Source organism: Corvus hawaiiensis, chromosome 13 (assembly GCF_020740725.1).
Source record: "Corvus hawaiiensis isolate bCorHaw1 chromosome 13, bCorHaw1.pri.cur, whole genome shotgun sequence".
Lineage (NCBI taxonomy): Eukaryota > Metazoa > Chordata > Aves > Passeriformes > Corvidae > Corvus > Corvus hawaiiensis.
In genome coordinates, this window is record NC_063225.1 from 6,942,059 (window position 1) to 6,959,317 (window position 17,259).

Sequence of the window (17,259 nt, forward strand, 5' to 3'; positions counted from 1 at the left end):
AGGCTGTGGTAGTTCAGCTCGGGGTGAGCTGCAGTGCCCATCGTGGGTGGCGGCTTCCCAGGGTTTGAGGTGCTGGAAGCAGGCTCCGAACCTGCAGCCAAGAACAGGGCTGCAGATTTACCTGCATTTAATGTACTTCAGTCTAACTGCAACAGCCAAGAGGACGGAGGTAAATAAGAAAGTAATTAGAACCATAATGGGGGGATCTTCCTTGTCACAGAGACACAGATTGTTTCTTTATTCTCCTCCAAAGAGGTATAACTCGGTAATAATTTTGTCACGGTGACATTTATGGGAGAGACTTGAAAGGAGCAGAAGAAAAGAAACAAGCCAAGGGACAGCTTTCCCTTGCTGGCAACATGCGTCAGCTCTGACGCTCCTGAAATTATTTCCAAACCCCCCTCCAACAAGCACTTAGGAGTTATTTAATTGACCATTAGAGGATTAGGCGTTGCTGCTGACAAGCCCTGCTGCAGAGGGCAGCAGTGGAGATCACAGCTCTCCCTTCTCCTGACTCGTTGTGCTCCTCTGCAGAACCTCAGTGGCTGTTCGTGCCTCACCTCGGTCCCTGCCGAAAACGCCACCGTCGTTCCTGGCAAATGCCCCAGCCCTGGGTGCGAAGAGGCCTTCCTGACATTCCTGTGTGTGATGTGTGTCTGCAGCATGATCGGGGCCATGGCGCAGACGCCGTCAGTCATCATCCTCATCAGGTAGGGCTCCAGTCACCATCCTCATCAGCTGGGGCTGCTCTTGGCATGGGATCAGAGCTGGAGGGACTGTAGGGCACGGCCAGGAGCTGCAAGGAGCTGAGGGTCCCACGCAGCTCCTGGCCTCTGCCCTTTACACCGAACTTGCTGTCCCCAGATCCATGATTTCATACTGAGCCTGCATTCAAGCCGATTTCTCCCTAAGCCACTTTTTCACTTTATAGCACCTGGCTTAGCCATGGCGTGGCCCCAGTTCAGAGCCTGCAGTATGGAGTTGCTAGAGAGAAAACAGGAATTGCTCGAGCTCTCCTTTGGTAAAGTGAGGGAGTGAGGTGGAACTGGGCCTGCAAGTGGACAAGATTCCTGCAGGGACATTGCAGAAAATGGTGGCAGGGGTTGTTCTTCTGGGATTAACATGGAAATACAGATGTGCAGTTTCCAATCCAGGAAGCGAGGAAGTTACAGCTGCATCAGGAGAGGGGCAGAATTGCCCCCCTATGTTCTCAGCACATAATGGCTTAGAAAGAGGCTTAGGCTCACCTTTTGAGATGGCCTGAAGACCATAGAAACCACAGAAAAATGAAAAGCTGTGGCAAAGACTAGCTTTGGTGAATACCTCCCTGACTGGAGTTTAACTTCCCTCACCCTGGACCAAGTCCAAGAACATAAGGAACTTGGAAGTCTGAAGGACATGTCTGAGTTAAACCAATGTGAATAGGTGGGCAAAAGTAGCTTATTCAAAGAACTGACCTTGTGTTATTTCCAGACATATGGAACACTTCACCTTATGATATACATATATATATAAGCTCACATTTATCCAGAATTACTTAGCTGTCCAAGCTGTCACTTACTGAGAATAATAACCAGAGGCATAAATAGCAGATCCATTCTGCTGCCTGGAAAATTCCAATAAAATTCAATCAATAAGGTCTGTATTAGAAACACACTCTTGAGTAGATTTTGGACAGAACAGCTCTGTGAGGGCATGTCTCCCTGCAGGATACAAAATGAGATATTCCACCTACTAGTTCATTTCTCTCTTTGCATCTCCGCTAGCTAAAGGGAAATCAAATTCCTCATGATAAATATTGTGACAAAAGCAATTTGAAGTTTGAAGAGTTCTTTGTTCAAGGAAGCTGCCAGCACCTTTAGGATCCTGCATGGAGACATCTTAGTGTTGCCTTCAAATGAGATAAGCCCAGCACCAGCCAGGAAGAAGAATACCAGAGAATAAGGAAAGCAAAGGGAAGGAAGCTGTAGGAAATAAACAATTCACATGTCCAGATTTGTAACTTCACTCAGAATCACTGATAGCTAGCAAATGTACAGGGGAGAGCTCTGAGCTAGATACCACCTCATGCTCTCTTGCAGCTGCCATCTTCCGTTGCTTAAAGAAAGTTGTGGCATATCAGTGTGTTCTCGGTGTCCAGAGCAGTGACAAGTGACACTGGCAGCTCCCATAGTCATTTAAAAATGAGCTCAGTGTCTACAAATTAAATGTCTTGTCTAAGCAAGTCACCTGCTGTAGTCGGTGAGGAAAGGAGATGTCTCCAGGTAGCAATTTTTACTGCACCCTAAGGTATGGGGATTGACTTTGGTTTTAAATACAGAAAAGTGGATGGAAGGACACCACCACCAATTAAAAACCCACTGTGAATATTTCATGTGGTAATCTATTTTTTCATTAAAATAAACTTTTAATGCTCTGTTTCCTTCATTTCCCACTCAACTGTAGAATCCTATTTGAGCCAAGCCATTAACCACTGGAACATTTTTCCAAGGTTAGATAATTCCTGGCAAAAAGGCTTTATTTAGAGCATGGGGGTCTGCCTGAAAACTGATGAAATTCATCCCAAGGTCACAGGCTTCATGCAGAAGCCATGGCGTGGTCTTACCCATGTGGTATGGCCCATGAGTGTGTGAAAGGAGGGCGGGTGATCAGAATTGTCTTGTCTTAACTTAAAAGCTCTTGCTGGTTCTGTTTTATCAGTTTTGGCTGATGGCCCTCCAGTGTATTTATACAGAGAACCACCCCTGCCGTGATTGGTTTTTTTAAAGCACCTTTGAAGGATGGCACTTAATGCAACAGTGGTTGTGTCCATAGCAGAAGACACTGCAAACACTGTCTTCCCAAGATAAAAAAAGTGTCATGCTAAAGTCACTACTGTCGAGCACTTCTCACTGGGAGGCTTGAATCAACAGGCTGAACCTTTTGGCCCACCATCCTGCCTTCCCTCTCTTGTTCTTGCCTGGGGAGTTTCAGAACCAAAAGTTTTCTCTCCCTCCAGTTCTCAACATCTGGAGCCTTGAAAACATGATAGGGAGCTTGTAAACAATGATTTAATGAGATGGGAATTCCATTTTTCCCCATCCAGTGACAAGATTAGCTGTTGTTATTAATGACTTGGCTAATTCCTGAACCTGTCACCGATGCAATTACTTTTGGGGCTGTAGGCAGTTCAGGAGAAGGCAGAAGAAAAGCCCCATTAATGACTTTTTGAAGAGGTGCTGGTGGCATCCTGGCTGACAGCACAGAATGGCCACGGGGTGTGTTAATCAAAGCAGAGCAACAGGAATCGATTTCTCTCTCTCTCTTCTCTCTCCCTCCCTCCTCCTTGCAGAACCGTGAGCCCCGAACTCAAGTCCTACGCTCTGGGGGTGCTTTTCCTGCTGCTCCGGTTGCTAGGTAGGTACAAAAGTTGTATGTCCTTCTCTCCTAACCTTTGCTCCCTCATGGAAGACTCTTTTTTTAACATGAAGAAGTTGATTTCTAGTCCCTGTAGACCTGTCGTTGCTGTGAGTGGGGTCTGACACACTGGGGCCCAAGACCTTTCCATGAAGAATTTCACATCAAGGCTCCTGAAGGCACTTTTCCTGCTATTTTGTTGTGCTAATGGAAGAAAATGCAGTGTTGCATGAGAAATGACTGATTCTCCCATGGTCCCACACAACCAGTTTCTCTTCTGTAGCTGTTACTAACGTGTCAGCAGCTTGCAGAATTATTGCTGTATTGCATATTGCTGAAGTAGAGGGATATGGATTTTCACCCTCCTTTGAGGGACAGGACCTGTGTTACATGGTGGGTTTGCCCCTTCCTTTGGGTGTCACAGAAAGGAAACCAGGAAAATGAGACAGGCTGAGTCCTTGTATCCTCCTGTGGGTTAATATCCCATTAAAATGCACATGGCTCCTCCTCCTGACCAGTATGTGCTTCTCAGGTATGAATTAAAGGGAACACACCAGGCTGTTGCTCACATGCTGCTTGTTTCTGGGTGGAGTTTTTCTCTCCTCTGGAAGAGGTGGCTCCTATTTTTAAGCTCTTTTATTTTAGCTCATTAGTCTCAGTGATTCAGGGATGCTCTGATCCGTCATTGTGTGGGTCCATCTCACGCCCAGGGTTTCTGCATGTTGTGGGAGTGGAATTTACTTTTTTTAGCAGGGCACAGGGAGCACCTTCCCTGCATGGCTCCCTTGGTCTCAAAGGAATGAGTTGGAGACTGAAGTGCCATCTCTTGGGCTACAGCAAGACACTGGCAAGTACAGGACCGAAAATCCAGCAGTACCAGACATTGCTTTGAATAAGTTATCTCATTTTTTAACTTACTTTTTTAACACCTTATTCCCTGTTAGCTGAACAGGAAATGATGCTCCCAGACCAGTTTACAAAGCCAATTAGATGCCCATTGGTTTTGGTGCAGTACCTGCAGTCATACAAAAAGCTCCATCAAGTTAACTTACCCAGAGCTCAGATAACTCAAAGGGAAGTTTCTGGGATGACCTGGGTCAGCTGTGGTTCAAACTTTGCAAATGCAGCATTTTCTTTAGCTGCTGGTGCTGCTCCTCATGGATTTTGGCCTGTCTTCAGCTCTGACTGGCTGGATGTGGAGTGTCAGCAGGCAAGTGTGCAAGGGGGATGGCTGTGGGCTGTTGTTTCCAAAGGAAAAATACTTAAGGGGAGAGATTTTTCTCTTTCGTTTCTTCCTTTCAAAAGAGAGAAGCCTCTCAAGGATAGCAGCATCCTGAATTCCTCTAAAACCAGGCTCAGACATGTATGCTTAAGTTGAACAAATTTCTTCTTTTCATTCCAGTAAAGAAGCTGTAGTGAGACTTTAAACTCAAATCTTTATATGTTGCTCTGTCACTACGGGATTCCCATGAAATAAGACAATACATCCTGCAGCATATCAGCAAGGTAGCTGGAACGCACAGAAAATGAAGAGAAAGATACTTTTCCATGTGAGCAAAGGTACCCAAATTGTGCCCCTATCAACCTGAGGTTTGAGAATAGCTTTACTGATTTATTTTAAAAGCTTTTCAGTTCACCTTTAAGCTTTGACTTAAGAAGACAGTGGTAATAGCTGCTTCTCAAACCAAAGGAGAGAATTAAATGGAAGAGCTATGAGACCCGAAGGTGCAATAGTAGCTAATAGATTTCAGTAAGACAGAAGCACCTTTTTTTATGCAGCCCTACAGTTTCTGCAATGAAATATATATATATATACACATATATATAGCAGAAATTTTTGCAACACTTTGCAGTAAGAGGTAGAACATGATTGACTCTCTCTAATATTCACTGTAATAACATGAAACATGACTGAATTCTCCTGGTATCCTCCTGCATGTATTATCTTATTTTATAGGAACTCTGCTGTGAGAGGGCAGCTTAACAATGTCTCCATATAAAAGCATTACTGCAGTTTCCCAGAGAAGAGAGTAAAGCAGTGCCATTGGAGCCAAAGGTTTGGAATGGAATTGTCTGGAATGGCAAAGAGTTTCAGGCCTTTAAGATCCTGGGTGCATCACTTTTTGGGTGGTGTTCACTGTGCATCCTAGAAGAGCCTCTGCTTACCAGGGCACTTCCTTAGGTTTCTTTCCTACAAGCTCATGTTGTTTGCCTCTTATTTTAACATAACAAAACCCCACAGTGTTCCAGGAGGAGTTTCTGGTGTGTCGTGCAACCCCTCAGCTCGTGTCTCAGGAGTTCTGGGCACCAAGTCACTCCTGTGAGTCTCTTGTCCTCTCCTCTGCTAAAACAACCTGAAATACTCACTGGTTGCTAAAGTTTTTCACATCCACATCCATGCCTGCATTCACATGGGAGTAGCTTTGCAGTTCAAGGGAAATAAGTCCTTTCTCAAGTCTTATGAGGAGCACTTTCCAGGCCAAATTGTCGTGGACACCAGGCAGGCCAGCTGAAGCCAGCAGGTGGGGATGGCAGCTCTCTCTGAAGTTCAGCCTGCATGTCTCCAAAGCTTTGTGTCAACATGTCTCAGCGTGTTAACAAGTAGGGGCTCTCAGTTCAAAATTATGATCCAAATGCGGTTTTCTGCTATTCCAGAAAGAAGGTGGCTCCTCAGTCACTGCCACATTTGGGTGCTACCCCTGAGGTGCCATCCAGCAGCACTGGGCACACAAACTGCAGTCAGCAGCACAGCCTCTTGCTTGTTTGTGGCAGGAGCCCAGCTGAATTTTTAAAATCCAGGTTGAGTGTGCATTTATTCACAGGTTTCAACAAAAAAAGCATCTTTTAACTTAGGAGCAGAACCAGCCCAGCCTGGAATTTCCAGTCATTGAAATGATGAACAAAGAGCTGATGCTGGTATTTTTTTCCAGAACGTAGACATGTTTTTAGATATGATGACTGGGACTAGTATTTCTAACAAACAGATTGTCTTGCTTCTTTATCATCTGGTTTTATTTACTACATTTGTGCTATTAATGACTGGTTAAAATGAGCACCAAAAGCCCATATAGCCTTTCTTAATTCCTGCATTTATCAACGTAAAGGAAGATCAAACAAAATCTGCACAGCTCCAGTCATCAACAAAATAAAATAAAGAGATCTCAGTTACCACAGGGAAACAGTGAAGACAGCCAATTTATTTGTAGTCTTAGGATACATGTCATGAATGTCACTACTTTGCTCGTGACAAGCTGAAGGAAGGTATCTTCTTTAAGCCTGGAAATCCAGGTTAATGATGAAACTGGATCCAAGATTAAACACTCTCTTGTCTAAAAACTGCAGTCCTTGTGTCTGCTTTCACAGGTATTTATAGAGTCTCAGGCATCACAGCACCTAGACAGATGCATTGATACTGTCAGGGGGGTGTTGTGCCTGCCTGCTGTTGGATTTCAGTAGATGCAATGCTCCTGTGTCTTAACCCACAGCAGTGACTTTATCAGTCAGGGGTTTTTTCAGGGTTTATTTGCTTCTAGCCTCTGCCCATAAATACAGCAGAAGGTAGAGAAATGGTTACATTATGTAGAATGTTCACATTTTCTTCCCAGTGCTGCACACTCGGTGCACGTGCGCTGGCTGGGGAGTCTCGAGCTGGAACGTGGATGTCCTAATCGCCATCAGGCTAATGGGAAATGGGGGCTTGCTGCAGTGTCCCTATGGGATGGGGAAAAGTAGAGAAGAAAAACATTGCATTTATTAGTTAAAGGAGACTGGAGTGATTATTTTGCTTTAAGATTGCAGCTCTGCTGCAAACTATGATTGAGAAACAGTCATTGGTAGTCAGCTGCAATGGCTGTGGGAGAGTCCTGCTGTGATATTTCATTTAATGGCACTCTGAAATTTTCCCTTCTTTTCAGAGGGCATCTTTGACATCTATTAGAGGCTATTGTTTCTTCTCCTTAGACCCAGAGGAAAGCTTTTGCTATGTCAGGGTACAGTCCAGAACTGGATCTCAGTGCCCCAGCTGTTCAGGTGCTTGAGTGTTGTGAGATCCTTCAGGTGAACACCCTAAAGTGCAGAATTGCCAGTGTTTAAACAGAGAGTGAGCTGCAAGACTGTCCTCCTCCTCTTTCATTCACCCCTCCACTTAGTCTCATTAGGCAAACAAGAAGCTTAATAAAAGCCACTCAAACTTGAATAAGATCCTTGCTGCGTGTTGATATCAGCAGGAATCTCTTCTGTAGACATTAAGTCCAAGCTAAAAGCTCATCCACAGACTTCATTTAGGCTGATGTAGAACTTTAAAAATTAGAATCACAGGCTGCAGCTGGCACTATTAACCTTGATAAAGTACCCTCTTTCCACTCACTGCAGTCACGTCTTCTCTCTTTATCACAGGGATCATAAAAGCATGATTTGTCTCTCTTATTTTGGCAGGTTTTATCCCACCTCCGCTGATCTTCGGGGCCGGGATTGACTCCACGTGTCTATTCTGGAGCACGTTCTGTGGCGAGCAAGGAGCCTGCGCTCTGTACGACAACGTGGTCTACAGATACCTGTATGTCAGCATTGCTATCGCCCTCAAGTCCTTTGCATTCATCCTGTACACAACCACCTGGCAGTGCTTGAGGAAAAACTATAAAAGATACATCAAGAACCACGAAGGTGGTCTCAGCACTAGTGAGTTTTTTGCCTCTACTCTCACCCTAGACAATCTGGGGCGGGACTCGGTGCCCCAAAATCAACCACATAGGACAAAATTTATCTATAACCTTGAAGATCATGAGTGGTGTGAAAATATGGAGTCTGTTTTATAGTGACTGTGGAGGGGTGAACTATATTAATAATACAAGGGTCCTTTTTAATAAAAACAAGGAGAGAGCACGAATGAAAGAAGAAACACAACTGCAAAACAGCAACGGCAACACAGGAAACTTTTGTCTTTTTCTCAAAGTCAGACCCAGCCAGGATTCTTGAGGACAGCATCTTTCAGTGGGATCACTTGTGACATCCTGCAGGGTGATGTAGAAAGCAGGGAGCCCTTGTGGCTGGGTACCAGCCCTTTTGATGACAGTACGAGCTTCCAAGGAGGGCATCTGCAGAGGTTCACCGGAGAGCTCGGCACAGGCTTGGGCACGAGGCATAGAGAAAGCCAGGTGATAACAGCAAGGTGATAACAGCAATAGGTTTTTCCCAGTTGAGATGAGGTGTGTGGAGCCCTGCAGGGTTGGCCAGGCTGGGTGCTGCTCCAACCTGCTCTGTCTGCGATGGCGAAGAGGGAGCGGTGCTGGAGTCCTTCCACCAGTCACACTCTGTCACCAGCCACGAGTCCACGATAAATACCTTGAAAGCTGCTGGAAACCTTCCCGGTGGCGAGCACTGCTGTCAGGGGTATCCAAGTCCTTCCAGCCCAGGCTTATTCGCAGATTGCAGCTTTGTGGCTGTCTGTGAATAGCTGCGCTCAAATCTCAAACCCAGTAGAGTTCAAGACATTTGCTCACACTTGCCAAACGTGCTGTCATTTTTAAAGGGGGATGAGTTCCAAATACTTATCTGTGTAGTCCTCTAATAAGATGTTTTTTAAAATTATTTTCAAATCTATGTTAACCCTTAAATCGCTGACACTTTTCCATGAGGAGGATTTATTTATGCTAGTTTGGGAAAGGATCCTGTTTAATTCACCCAAACATGATGTGACTCAAGGGGTTTGTTTAATCCTCTGCATTTTTATCCATACGCCTTCATTCTAATATGCTACCAAGCCAATGAAGACACATAATATGTTTTTAAAAAAGAGAATGAATGCACTGTGTCTCTATAAAAACAATTGTCAGTTGGAGAATTACAGATAATATGATGATTTACATAATATAGTTTTTTCATATTCTATGTGACTCAGTGAATACATATATATGTGGAGAGGCTGTTTATGTTCTCTCCAGTTTTTAAAGATATATATATATATAATTTGCAATCTAGAAATTGTGTGGTGGATGTTTTCTTTAAAGTAAGTGTGTGTGTGTGTGTGTGCGTGTGTGTGTGTGTACAAGACGAGAGGGATACTGACCTTAATCCTTCAACCCTCGCAATTGGTATTTTACTTTTCACCTGAGCAATTCCACTGACTTTCAGTGGAAGCTGTGTGAGGAAGATGGAATAATCTCCTCTCCTGGATGCCGCATTTTGCTCTTACACGTGGGAATAGTGTTCCTCTGGAAGGCTGGGTAATGGGAGCAGAGGCTGGCCAGCACTGAGCAATTCAAACTTCCATTCAGCTCCCCACAAAGCATCCATGCAGGAGCAGATTTGGCTTGGCTCTTGCAATGCAGTTTTACCTAAACCTGCAGAAACCATGGGGAAACTTTCATCTGATTACAAGAAGCGTGGGGGTCAGACTTACTTTGCATGCATATTTTTGTTTTCCAAAACATTCCTGCTGGGAAGCAATACAAATTGGTGGCATTTGATGAGTTTTTCCCCAGGAACCAGACTTGTTTCTGATGGACTAAATGTCAGAAGGGTTTTAAGGGTTAGCATCATAATTAAAAGTTCCTTTTCTGTGTGAATTTTGAAGCTGTTGTGGACTTGAGGATGTTTAGAGAAGTAACCTGGCATGTTGAGTCAAATGCTGGGTGTCACTTCCACACAGGTGGCAGAGGGGCTGATCTTCCCCAGGTCCTTGTCCATTGCTGGCAGTGGACACCCCAGAGCTGGCACAATTACAGAGGGTTAATAATTCACCACTCATGTTCAGCACCTTTTTAGCAGACTTTGCTCTTATCCAGGCTTTGCAACATGGGTGTGGTGCATCAAACTGCTCCCACCTGACTGACTTTACATGTGTGTTTGTAATTTATGCACAGAATTACATGTTCAGCAACAATAAGGGCAGGAAAAAAGGGTGTATCAAATAAACTCCACTGTGCCAAATACTCGACAAATGTTGTAACTGCAGATATTTAATTCCTGGGTTTCAGCCATGTTAAGAATCACTCAATTGATGAAGGAGTTTAAGGAAAAAAAAGTATTAAGCTATGCAGTGCCATTGTTGTGTTGGGTGGTAAATGATGCTTTTTAGACCATTACATGGGTTTAGTATATCCTGTCTGCTAAAATAGAGATACTGCATCCATAAAACAATGAATTCAAAAAAGGCACAGGGTACATAACTGTCTCATAAAATATATATAATTGTCAAGTATAAGCCTTTGAAATCATTCTATACAGTTCTCTTCATTCTGCAGATTTATTACTTAGACTGCTGTCTTTGCAAATGTTAGCTCATAATTTTATACTCTACACACACTTTCAGACTAGAACACAAATGTCACAGAATAGAACCTTTCTAAAAGCCTGATTGCTTGAAATTTCATAACCCCTTTCACAATTTCATGATTTTCCCCTCTGAAAGTCCAAGGTGAAGGAGAATAGCATGCTGATTGACATGAGGTAAAACAAACTCCCAGCATTCTCAAGCTGTGGTTTGTTGGTACAGTCAAAAGTCCCCCTTGACTGGCGTTATAGAAACAGGGCACATAACATTTTCTATTTTATTTTTCTTTACCTTTTTCATTTGTTCTCTTAGTTTGTGTGGGAGATGCAGTTGAATGAGGTTACTTAGTTATTTTTAAGCTGCAACTTGGAACTCCTGCATGATTGTTATTTTATTTCTTTTGGTAATGGAACTTTTGAAAAGCTTTCCCCCCCGCCCCCAGTGCCACGCTTTTTTTTTCCCTGGTTAGGTCTGATGCCTGCATCGTGAAGGGTTTTGCTGTCAGTGCTTTGGTACTGATTTAAGAACAGAGCTTTAGTTTAAAGAAAATACACAGACCAAACCCTTCATCCACACCAGCAGGCATTTTGGGTTCAGAACCACAAGCCATTTTTGCCTGAAACCCAATTTTTGTTATAGAAGAACAAATGAAGGGTGTCAGACATCCTTCTGCTTCCCAAATGGCGTTATGGGCCTTCACCTGTCAGCACTTCACCCCCATCCTGCAACTGCCTTAACCGTGCAGGAAGCTTAAAAACAAGGATGGAGTTAGAAAGATGCCCATTCCCAGGAACAGAAACGGGCACATGGTCTGAGCTGTGTGGTCCAGATCCAATGGTGGATATTGTTCCTTCATATTCAAGGGCATTGAAATTCAGGGGTTTGTTGAGGCCTCAGTCTCAGCAGAAATGTTATTCTGGTGTTTCCAAGCACTGTGTTCCTGCGTGGCTGTCTGCTAAGGAATGGGACGTTTGGAAAAACAAACTTGAGATTCAGCAGTCTCTCTGGGATTGACCAGTTGCCTTGCATGACTTCAGGTTGGGGTTTCCTTTCCCTTGCACAGATCCCACTTTGGCATAGCCCCAGTGGAATCAAAAGGGGACCCCAATCTAAACCTGGTGCAGATGACACTGGAATAATTTTCTTTGCATCCTTGTTAACAAGGTGATGCATTTCCAGAACCTTTTTTCAATACATATAGAAATCATCCATTTTTCTGACTTTGCCCAGCACATCTTGGATGTAGAGTGGGACTGAAAAGTCCATCACTTGAATTATCACTTGAATATCACAAACCTTCCATTCTTGGCAATTCAGCTAACAGTGACCTTCCTCTGCCATTCCCCTGTGAGATGCACTGAACTCCTCAGTGCTGCTATTGTTAATTGTGGTTGGGTCTCACCCTGCTTAGAAGGTGAGAAGAGAAAGATGCAGAGAGGAATTAGCTTCCATTATCTGAGTTAGCTACGCTTCAAAATGCTTCCAAATTGAACTGATGGTCTGCAGACATTTGGAAAGTGATTGGAGTATTTCCAAATGGCTGAGATGCATTGACTTCTTTTTCCTGGCAAAAAAAAAAAAATTTAAATTAAGGGAATGAATGAGATTTGGACCCTCTCCTATCCCCATCAGAGTTTTGTGTTCATCACATTGCAGTGGAGGCAATGTGCTTAAGGTTCACCTTTGTGTCTCAGACAGACTCACATTTTTTCTCAGTAAGTGAGGTCCTGGGACACAGAAAGGCAACTCCATCTCACAACCAGCAGTTTCACTCCACAGCCAACCCACAACAACCTGAACCCTACCAGCACTGTGAAGCTTTAGCCCCCGAGTCAGCCACAGCTGTTGCTGCCATGTGAGAATTTGTCTCAGCTGGGTGTGTTGGGCTTGGTATTTTCTTCAGACTTGGGCGTTCTTGGTGTGATGTTTGCTTTATTCTTGGCAGGTGATGTGGGGAGTTGTCAGTGTAAAAGACACATGCAGATGCTTCACTGGACTGATGTGATAACAGCTTTGTTCTTTATTCACAAGGGTTTCCAGACTTACTCCTGCTCTGCCTTTAAATGCCGCCGTGCTCATCTATCCCCCTAATTTCATGTGAACTGTGTTTGCAGACAGGAGCAGGTTTGTTGTTGTTCTCTCTCTAGATCTGATTAATATGTGCAAAGCTCTCAAGCTTCCTGTGCACAGGGCAGAGCACCCCTGATTACAAGAAGTAATACTGACCTGCTCCCATTTGCATTAGAGGTTCTGGCTTTTCTTACCTAAATCTGGGTTCACCTCTCCCAGCATCCCACACTGCTGCTGTGACTCACCTGTTTTGTTGGCAGCCAAGCTAATTGCTGGGAACATAGGTAGCAGTTTATTAAGATGGGAACCTTTGGTGTGAGCCAGGTTCAGCCATGGTTATCTGGTTGAGATTGATGCAAGGCAGAAAGAACATTGTAACTGAGCCACTCGCTGTCCCTGAAAGGATTATCCACCCTTCTGTGCTCCTGGATAGCCCTACCTCCACCAGACCCATGGTTTGTGGGTGTTTCTTCCAAACTGACCATCAGCTTCCTTTCTCCAGCCACAGTTCTTCCTTCCCCTGATGACAAAGCACAGCTTGGCTATACCAAGCCAATACAAGGTAGCAAGAATTACTGAGTGGCATTTAAATTTGTCTGGGATGCCAGCAGGTCTCACTTAGTTTTACATATGTTCAGAATATTATCATTTGTTCTGCTTATGTACCCTAAATCTATAACTTCTAGGCTGCAAACGATGTTTTCTATTATTCCATTGACATTTCTAGCTAATCTGAGTCTTAATACAATTGCTTTGCTGAAAAATGGCCTTTCGGCAGTTCTTAGACGTGAGGTACTTCTTTATTAAGTAGTGATGCCAAGTAAAATCTTTGGCCATTGTCTGTTCCCTGACTCCAGGGGAGCAGAGGGAAGCTCTGCCTGCTCAGATGCAATACTGCTGTTTCCTGGGGCAGAGTTCGAACATGGACTGCTTTTCTTTCATCTTCAGTCTTGCCACAGCTGCTTGGCTCTGAGCTGCTTGGTCCCAGAAGGACACAGGGAATTCAGGAGAAGCCATGTGGATGCAATCCATTTAGATGGCTGCAAAAGTAGGACTTTAGGATGTTTGTAGTGTTTATGTTGTTTTGCTTGTCAAAGCTTTGCTTCAGTCTGTATTTGTTTGATGAATGGAGTGACCCCAGGGAATGGGGTCTTTGGGATGGGACGAGTTTGTGCTGTTTCCCCCACTTTATATTTGGATTCAGTGTGGCAGAGCAGGGTGTTAAACCCTAAAAAGGAAAAGATTTGTCATACCCTGAACAGTTTGTAGTGCTGGACTTGTTCTACACAAAGTTGGTGTCTGCATATGGCAGAAAGCAATAAGAAACTTGTTGGCTCCAACTCAGCAAATAATTTATAGCAACTTCATGAATGAATTTTCCCTTTTATTTCTTCCTTGCAACTTGCTGAGAAAACCAAGAAAATGCCTCCAGTGTATTTGCAAGGTCGTTTCTGCGTATCATCTGTGGTCTGGAGGAGTTGGAAAAGCTTTCTTGTAATTCATACACAGGGATTTGTTCTGGATGGACATAAGACTCACAGGGGATATTTCTGCTCCTTGAGTTACCTAGGCTGGAATTTTCTCATTAGTAAAAATATTTAGTTCAAAAATACGTGATTAGGAATTGAGTAAGAGGATCCTTGCTCGGTGCCAGTGGGCTGAGCGCCGCTGGACACACAGTGCTCCAGGACAGCCAAAGTGCTGGCTTCCAACTCCCAGTCCACTTTCCAGGAACATTCTCTCACAGATGCTTGAAATTCTCAGCCTCTCCCAGTGTTCCTACCGGTTAATGCACTCATTTGAGTAATTACTGAGAGCAAACACCAGAAGGGTATGAACCCAGACAAAACCAGATGGGTATTGAGGTGAAGCAGGTGGTGTAAATTTTATTTGCGATGTTTGCACAGCTCTTGGATCAGAAGCAGAAACCTCTCGGGCATCAAGAGAGTTGCATATGGCCTAACATATCTTAGTTCTTCCCAACTGAATTGCCCGTGGGTGGGACAGCAAAAGGCCTCTTCCCCTGCCACGGGTATCTCAGCTCCCGAAAGTCGTGTACTCTGACATCGCACAAGTACCAGTGCATTTACCCCTCAGTGCAAACAGTGCTATATTTTTGGTGCCTCACAACTCTAACTGTGAACTTGAAAGGAAGAAATGAGCCCTGTTCTTCACCCGTGACGCTTCCTGCCTGATCAGAGGAGGAGGATGATCCCTCTTGGAGGCTCACAGCTGTTTTCCTAAAGTCTTACTGCAGCACGACCAAACGGTGCTCTGTGATCACGGGTGGCCTATTCCCTGTGCTAGGGGGCTGCAGCTCAGCCACAGCCCCACGTTGCCTTCATGGTGTTTTGGTGCAAAGCGTGGTGAGGAGGCTGCACATGACTGCCCCTGACAAGTGCTAAGGGCTGCCAGTGGTCTGTGACCACCAAAGTTTTGGAGTCTCCGTGTTAACGTATGAAAGCAGCTTCCCTCACCTGCTTTTGGGAAGGAGCCATCCCAGAGCAGGTTCAGAGGGAAACTGGAGCAGCGCTGGGGCCGCACAACAGGGAGCTCTTGGTTCACTTTGGTACCACATCCATAGGGAGGAGGGGGTGGGATGGAGCAGGGGAAGAGCTGTGACCTTCTAAAACCCATAGTGCCTACCACTGCAAATGGAACGCTGTGTTGTATTATATTATACGTGACTACCATGTAAATCAAGTACAATAAACGTGGTGTTCATTAGGATTTTGATACAAGTCAAATGCAGTCTGCAGAAATGCTTTTTTCCCTGCTGTATGTACTTATATCACATTCCAGGCACGGGGACATTTGGAGTCATGTGAGCTAGCAGTGCATAAATGGCAATAGATGGGGCATGTTTGCAGTAAGGCTGTTTTTAAATTCCTTTTGCCCTGTGCAGATGAGACACACGAGCACCATCTGAAATCAGAGGGGAGGGAGTGGGGGCAGTTGACACAGGCAGGAGGAGAGCAGCTCTGGATGTGGTGTGTGAGCAGAAGCGACTGCCCAGCCAGTCCTTGGCCATGCCTCATGCATGGTGGAGAAACAGCGAGGTTTTGGTTTGGCTGATCTCTCTTTGCGTGTTTTCCTCCTGCAGGGGTTGACCAGCAGCACATGCCCTGCCTGTGTAACCTGGTTATCCCCCACCCCTGACAGCCCTTAATGGCAGCTACAGATGAGCAAACTCGAGAGCTTAAAATTCAAGGCAGATTGGGAAAGAAGTTCTGTTCTTTAACCAGCTGGCTCCTCTGTGTCTCTGGCAGAGATTGAGGGGCTTGGAGTTTTAGCTAATAAGAATATTAGGAACTTACTTTGTTCCTTAACCCACTCCCTTATCCATCCTTCTCTTTCTCTGTGGTGTAAATAAAGAAAATAATGCATTTTCATGAGGCAGGCCTGCCATGTGCCCTCCAAATCCTGATGCATCTCTCAGCAGGGTTGTTGGTGGGAGTTTCTCTGGGCTTCAGAAGCTCAGGACTTCTCTGACAAGTGCTTGCAGCTGGTGTGTGGATGTAATCTTCCATCAGTGCATGGAGGGTGCTTCCACACTGGTTGTCTTGTTGGAGAACAAGACCACCGCATGCGGTTTGTCACAGCTGTGGTTCAAACCTCACCTGCAGAGCCCTGGCTGTGGCAAGATCCACAGCACTGGAGGAGTTATTTACCTGCCTCTGTACCAGACCAGTCTGTGGTGTTTGTCCCTCATACCATTGCTGTCCTTCACAGTCACCTGGGCAGAGCAGCATTTGTGGGTTGTGGAGAAGGTTCTTCCTGCACAGAGCATCTCCACCAATAGTCTGGAGCGGTGCGTGGGACCTGCATGAGCCCACGTGCCACTGCCCCTGCCTCGGGCTGGGGGTCACTGTTTTCCTGCAGTCCCCGAGGGAAAGTGGGCCTCAGAAAGGTCTTTGAACTGTGCTGGTTTGACTGCTGGTAATTTTTCAGATGTTTAGCAACACTTCCAAAGTAAACCAAAACCTGGTTTGGAAAAGGAAATGTTTCACTGTACAATTGACTTTAAAGAAAAAGAAAAAAAAGAGAAAAAAAGAAAGAGAAGCCACATGCTCGATATATTTTGAGTACTGTGTTCTGTATTTTTGCAGCTTATATTTTCCAGATGAGCAGTTTAGAAATATGTGATGTGAAATACATACTGTAAGTTTGCTGTAAATGATATTAAAAACACTATTTTCATTCTTGTCCTGTCTCACTGGATGATCTCTTTGGTTCTCCCAGGCTGGCTGGCTGGGCTAGTGTTCTGACTGTCCCAGAAAGTTTTCAGTCTCAGTAAAAGCAGGGTTGAGAGTTCAGGTTGGAGGTTCTGATGCTGACGTTGAAAGATTGCTAGAAATGACAGTGAGGGTGACTGTGTTCTGTGCATGTGCAGTGCCTTCAGAGGGGAGGTCCAGTGAAGCAGTGGTTGTGACAGAGAAGGTTAAGCAGGTTTGGGGGAAGGGCCAAGATGAAGTCTAATTAATGGAGAAAGGAAGGAGAGAACAAGGGCATCCTAGATTCTT

At 44.8% G+C, this 17,259-nt stretch overlaps 1 protein-coding gene across 1 annotated transcript in view; it reads left to right on the forward strand.

The window, feature by feature from the left end:
• The window catches only part of SLCO3A1 (solute carrier organic anion transporter family member 3A1), a 144,694-nt gene extending 127,753 nt beyond the window's left edge, over positions 1-16,941 (forward strand). The window contains exons 8-10 of the mRNA XM_048317680.1: positions 535-710; positions 3,332-3,396; positions 7,831-16,941. Coding sequence (XP_048173637.1) covers positions 535-710; positions 3,332-3,396; positions 7,831-8,210 — 621 coding nt within the window. The 3' untranslated portion in view covers positions 8,211-16,941. The remainder of the gene's footprint in view (positions 1-534; positions 711-3,331; positions 3,397-7,830) is intronic.
• Positions 16,942-17,259: the final 318 nt, after the last annotated feature.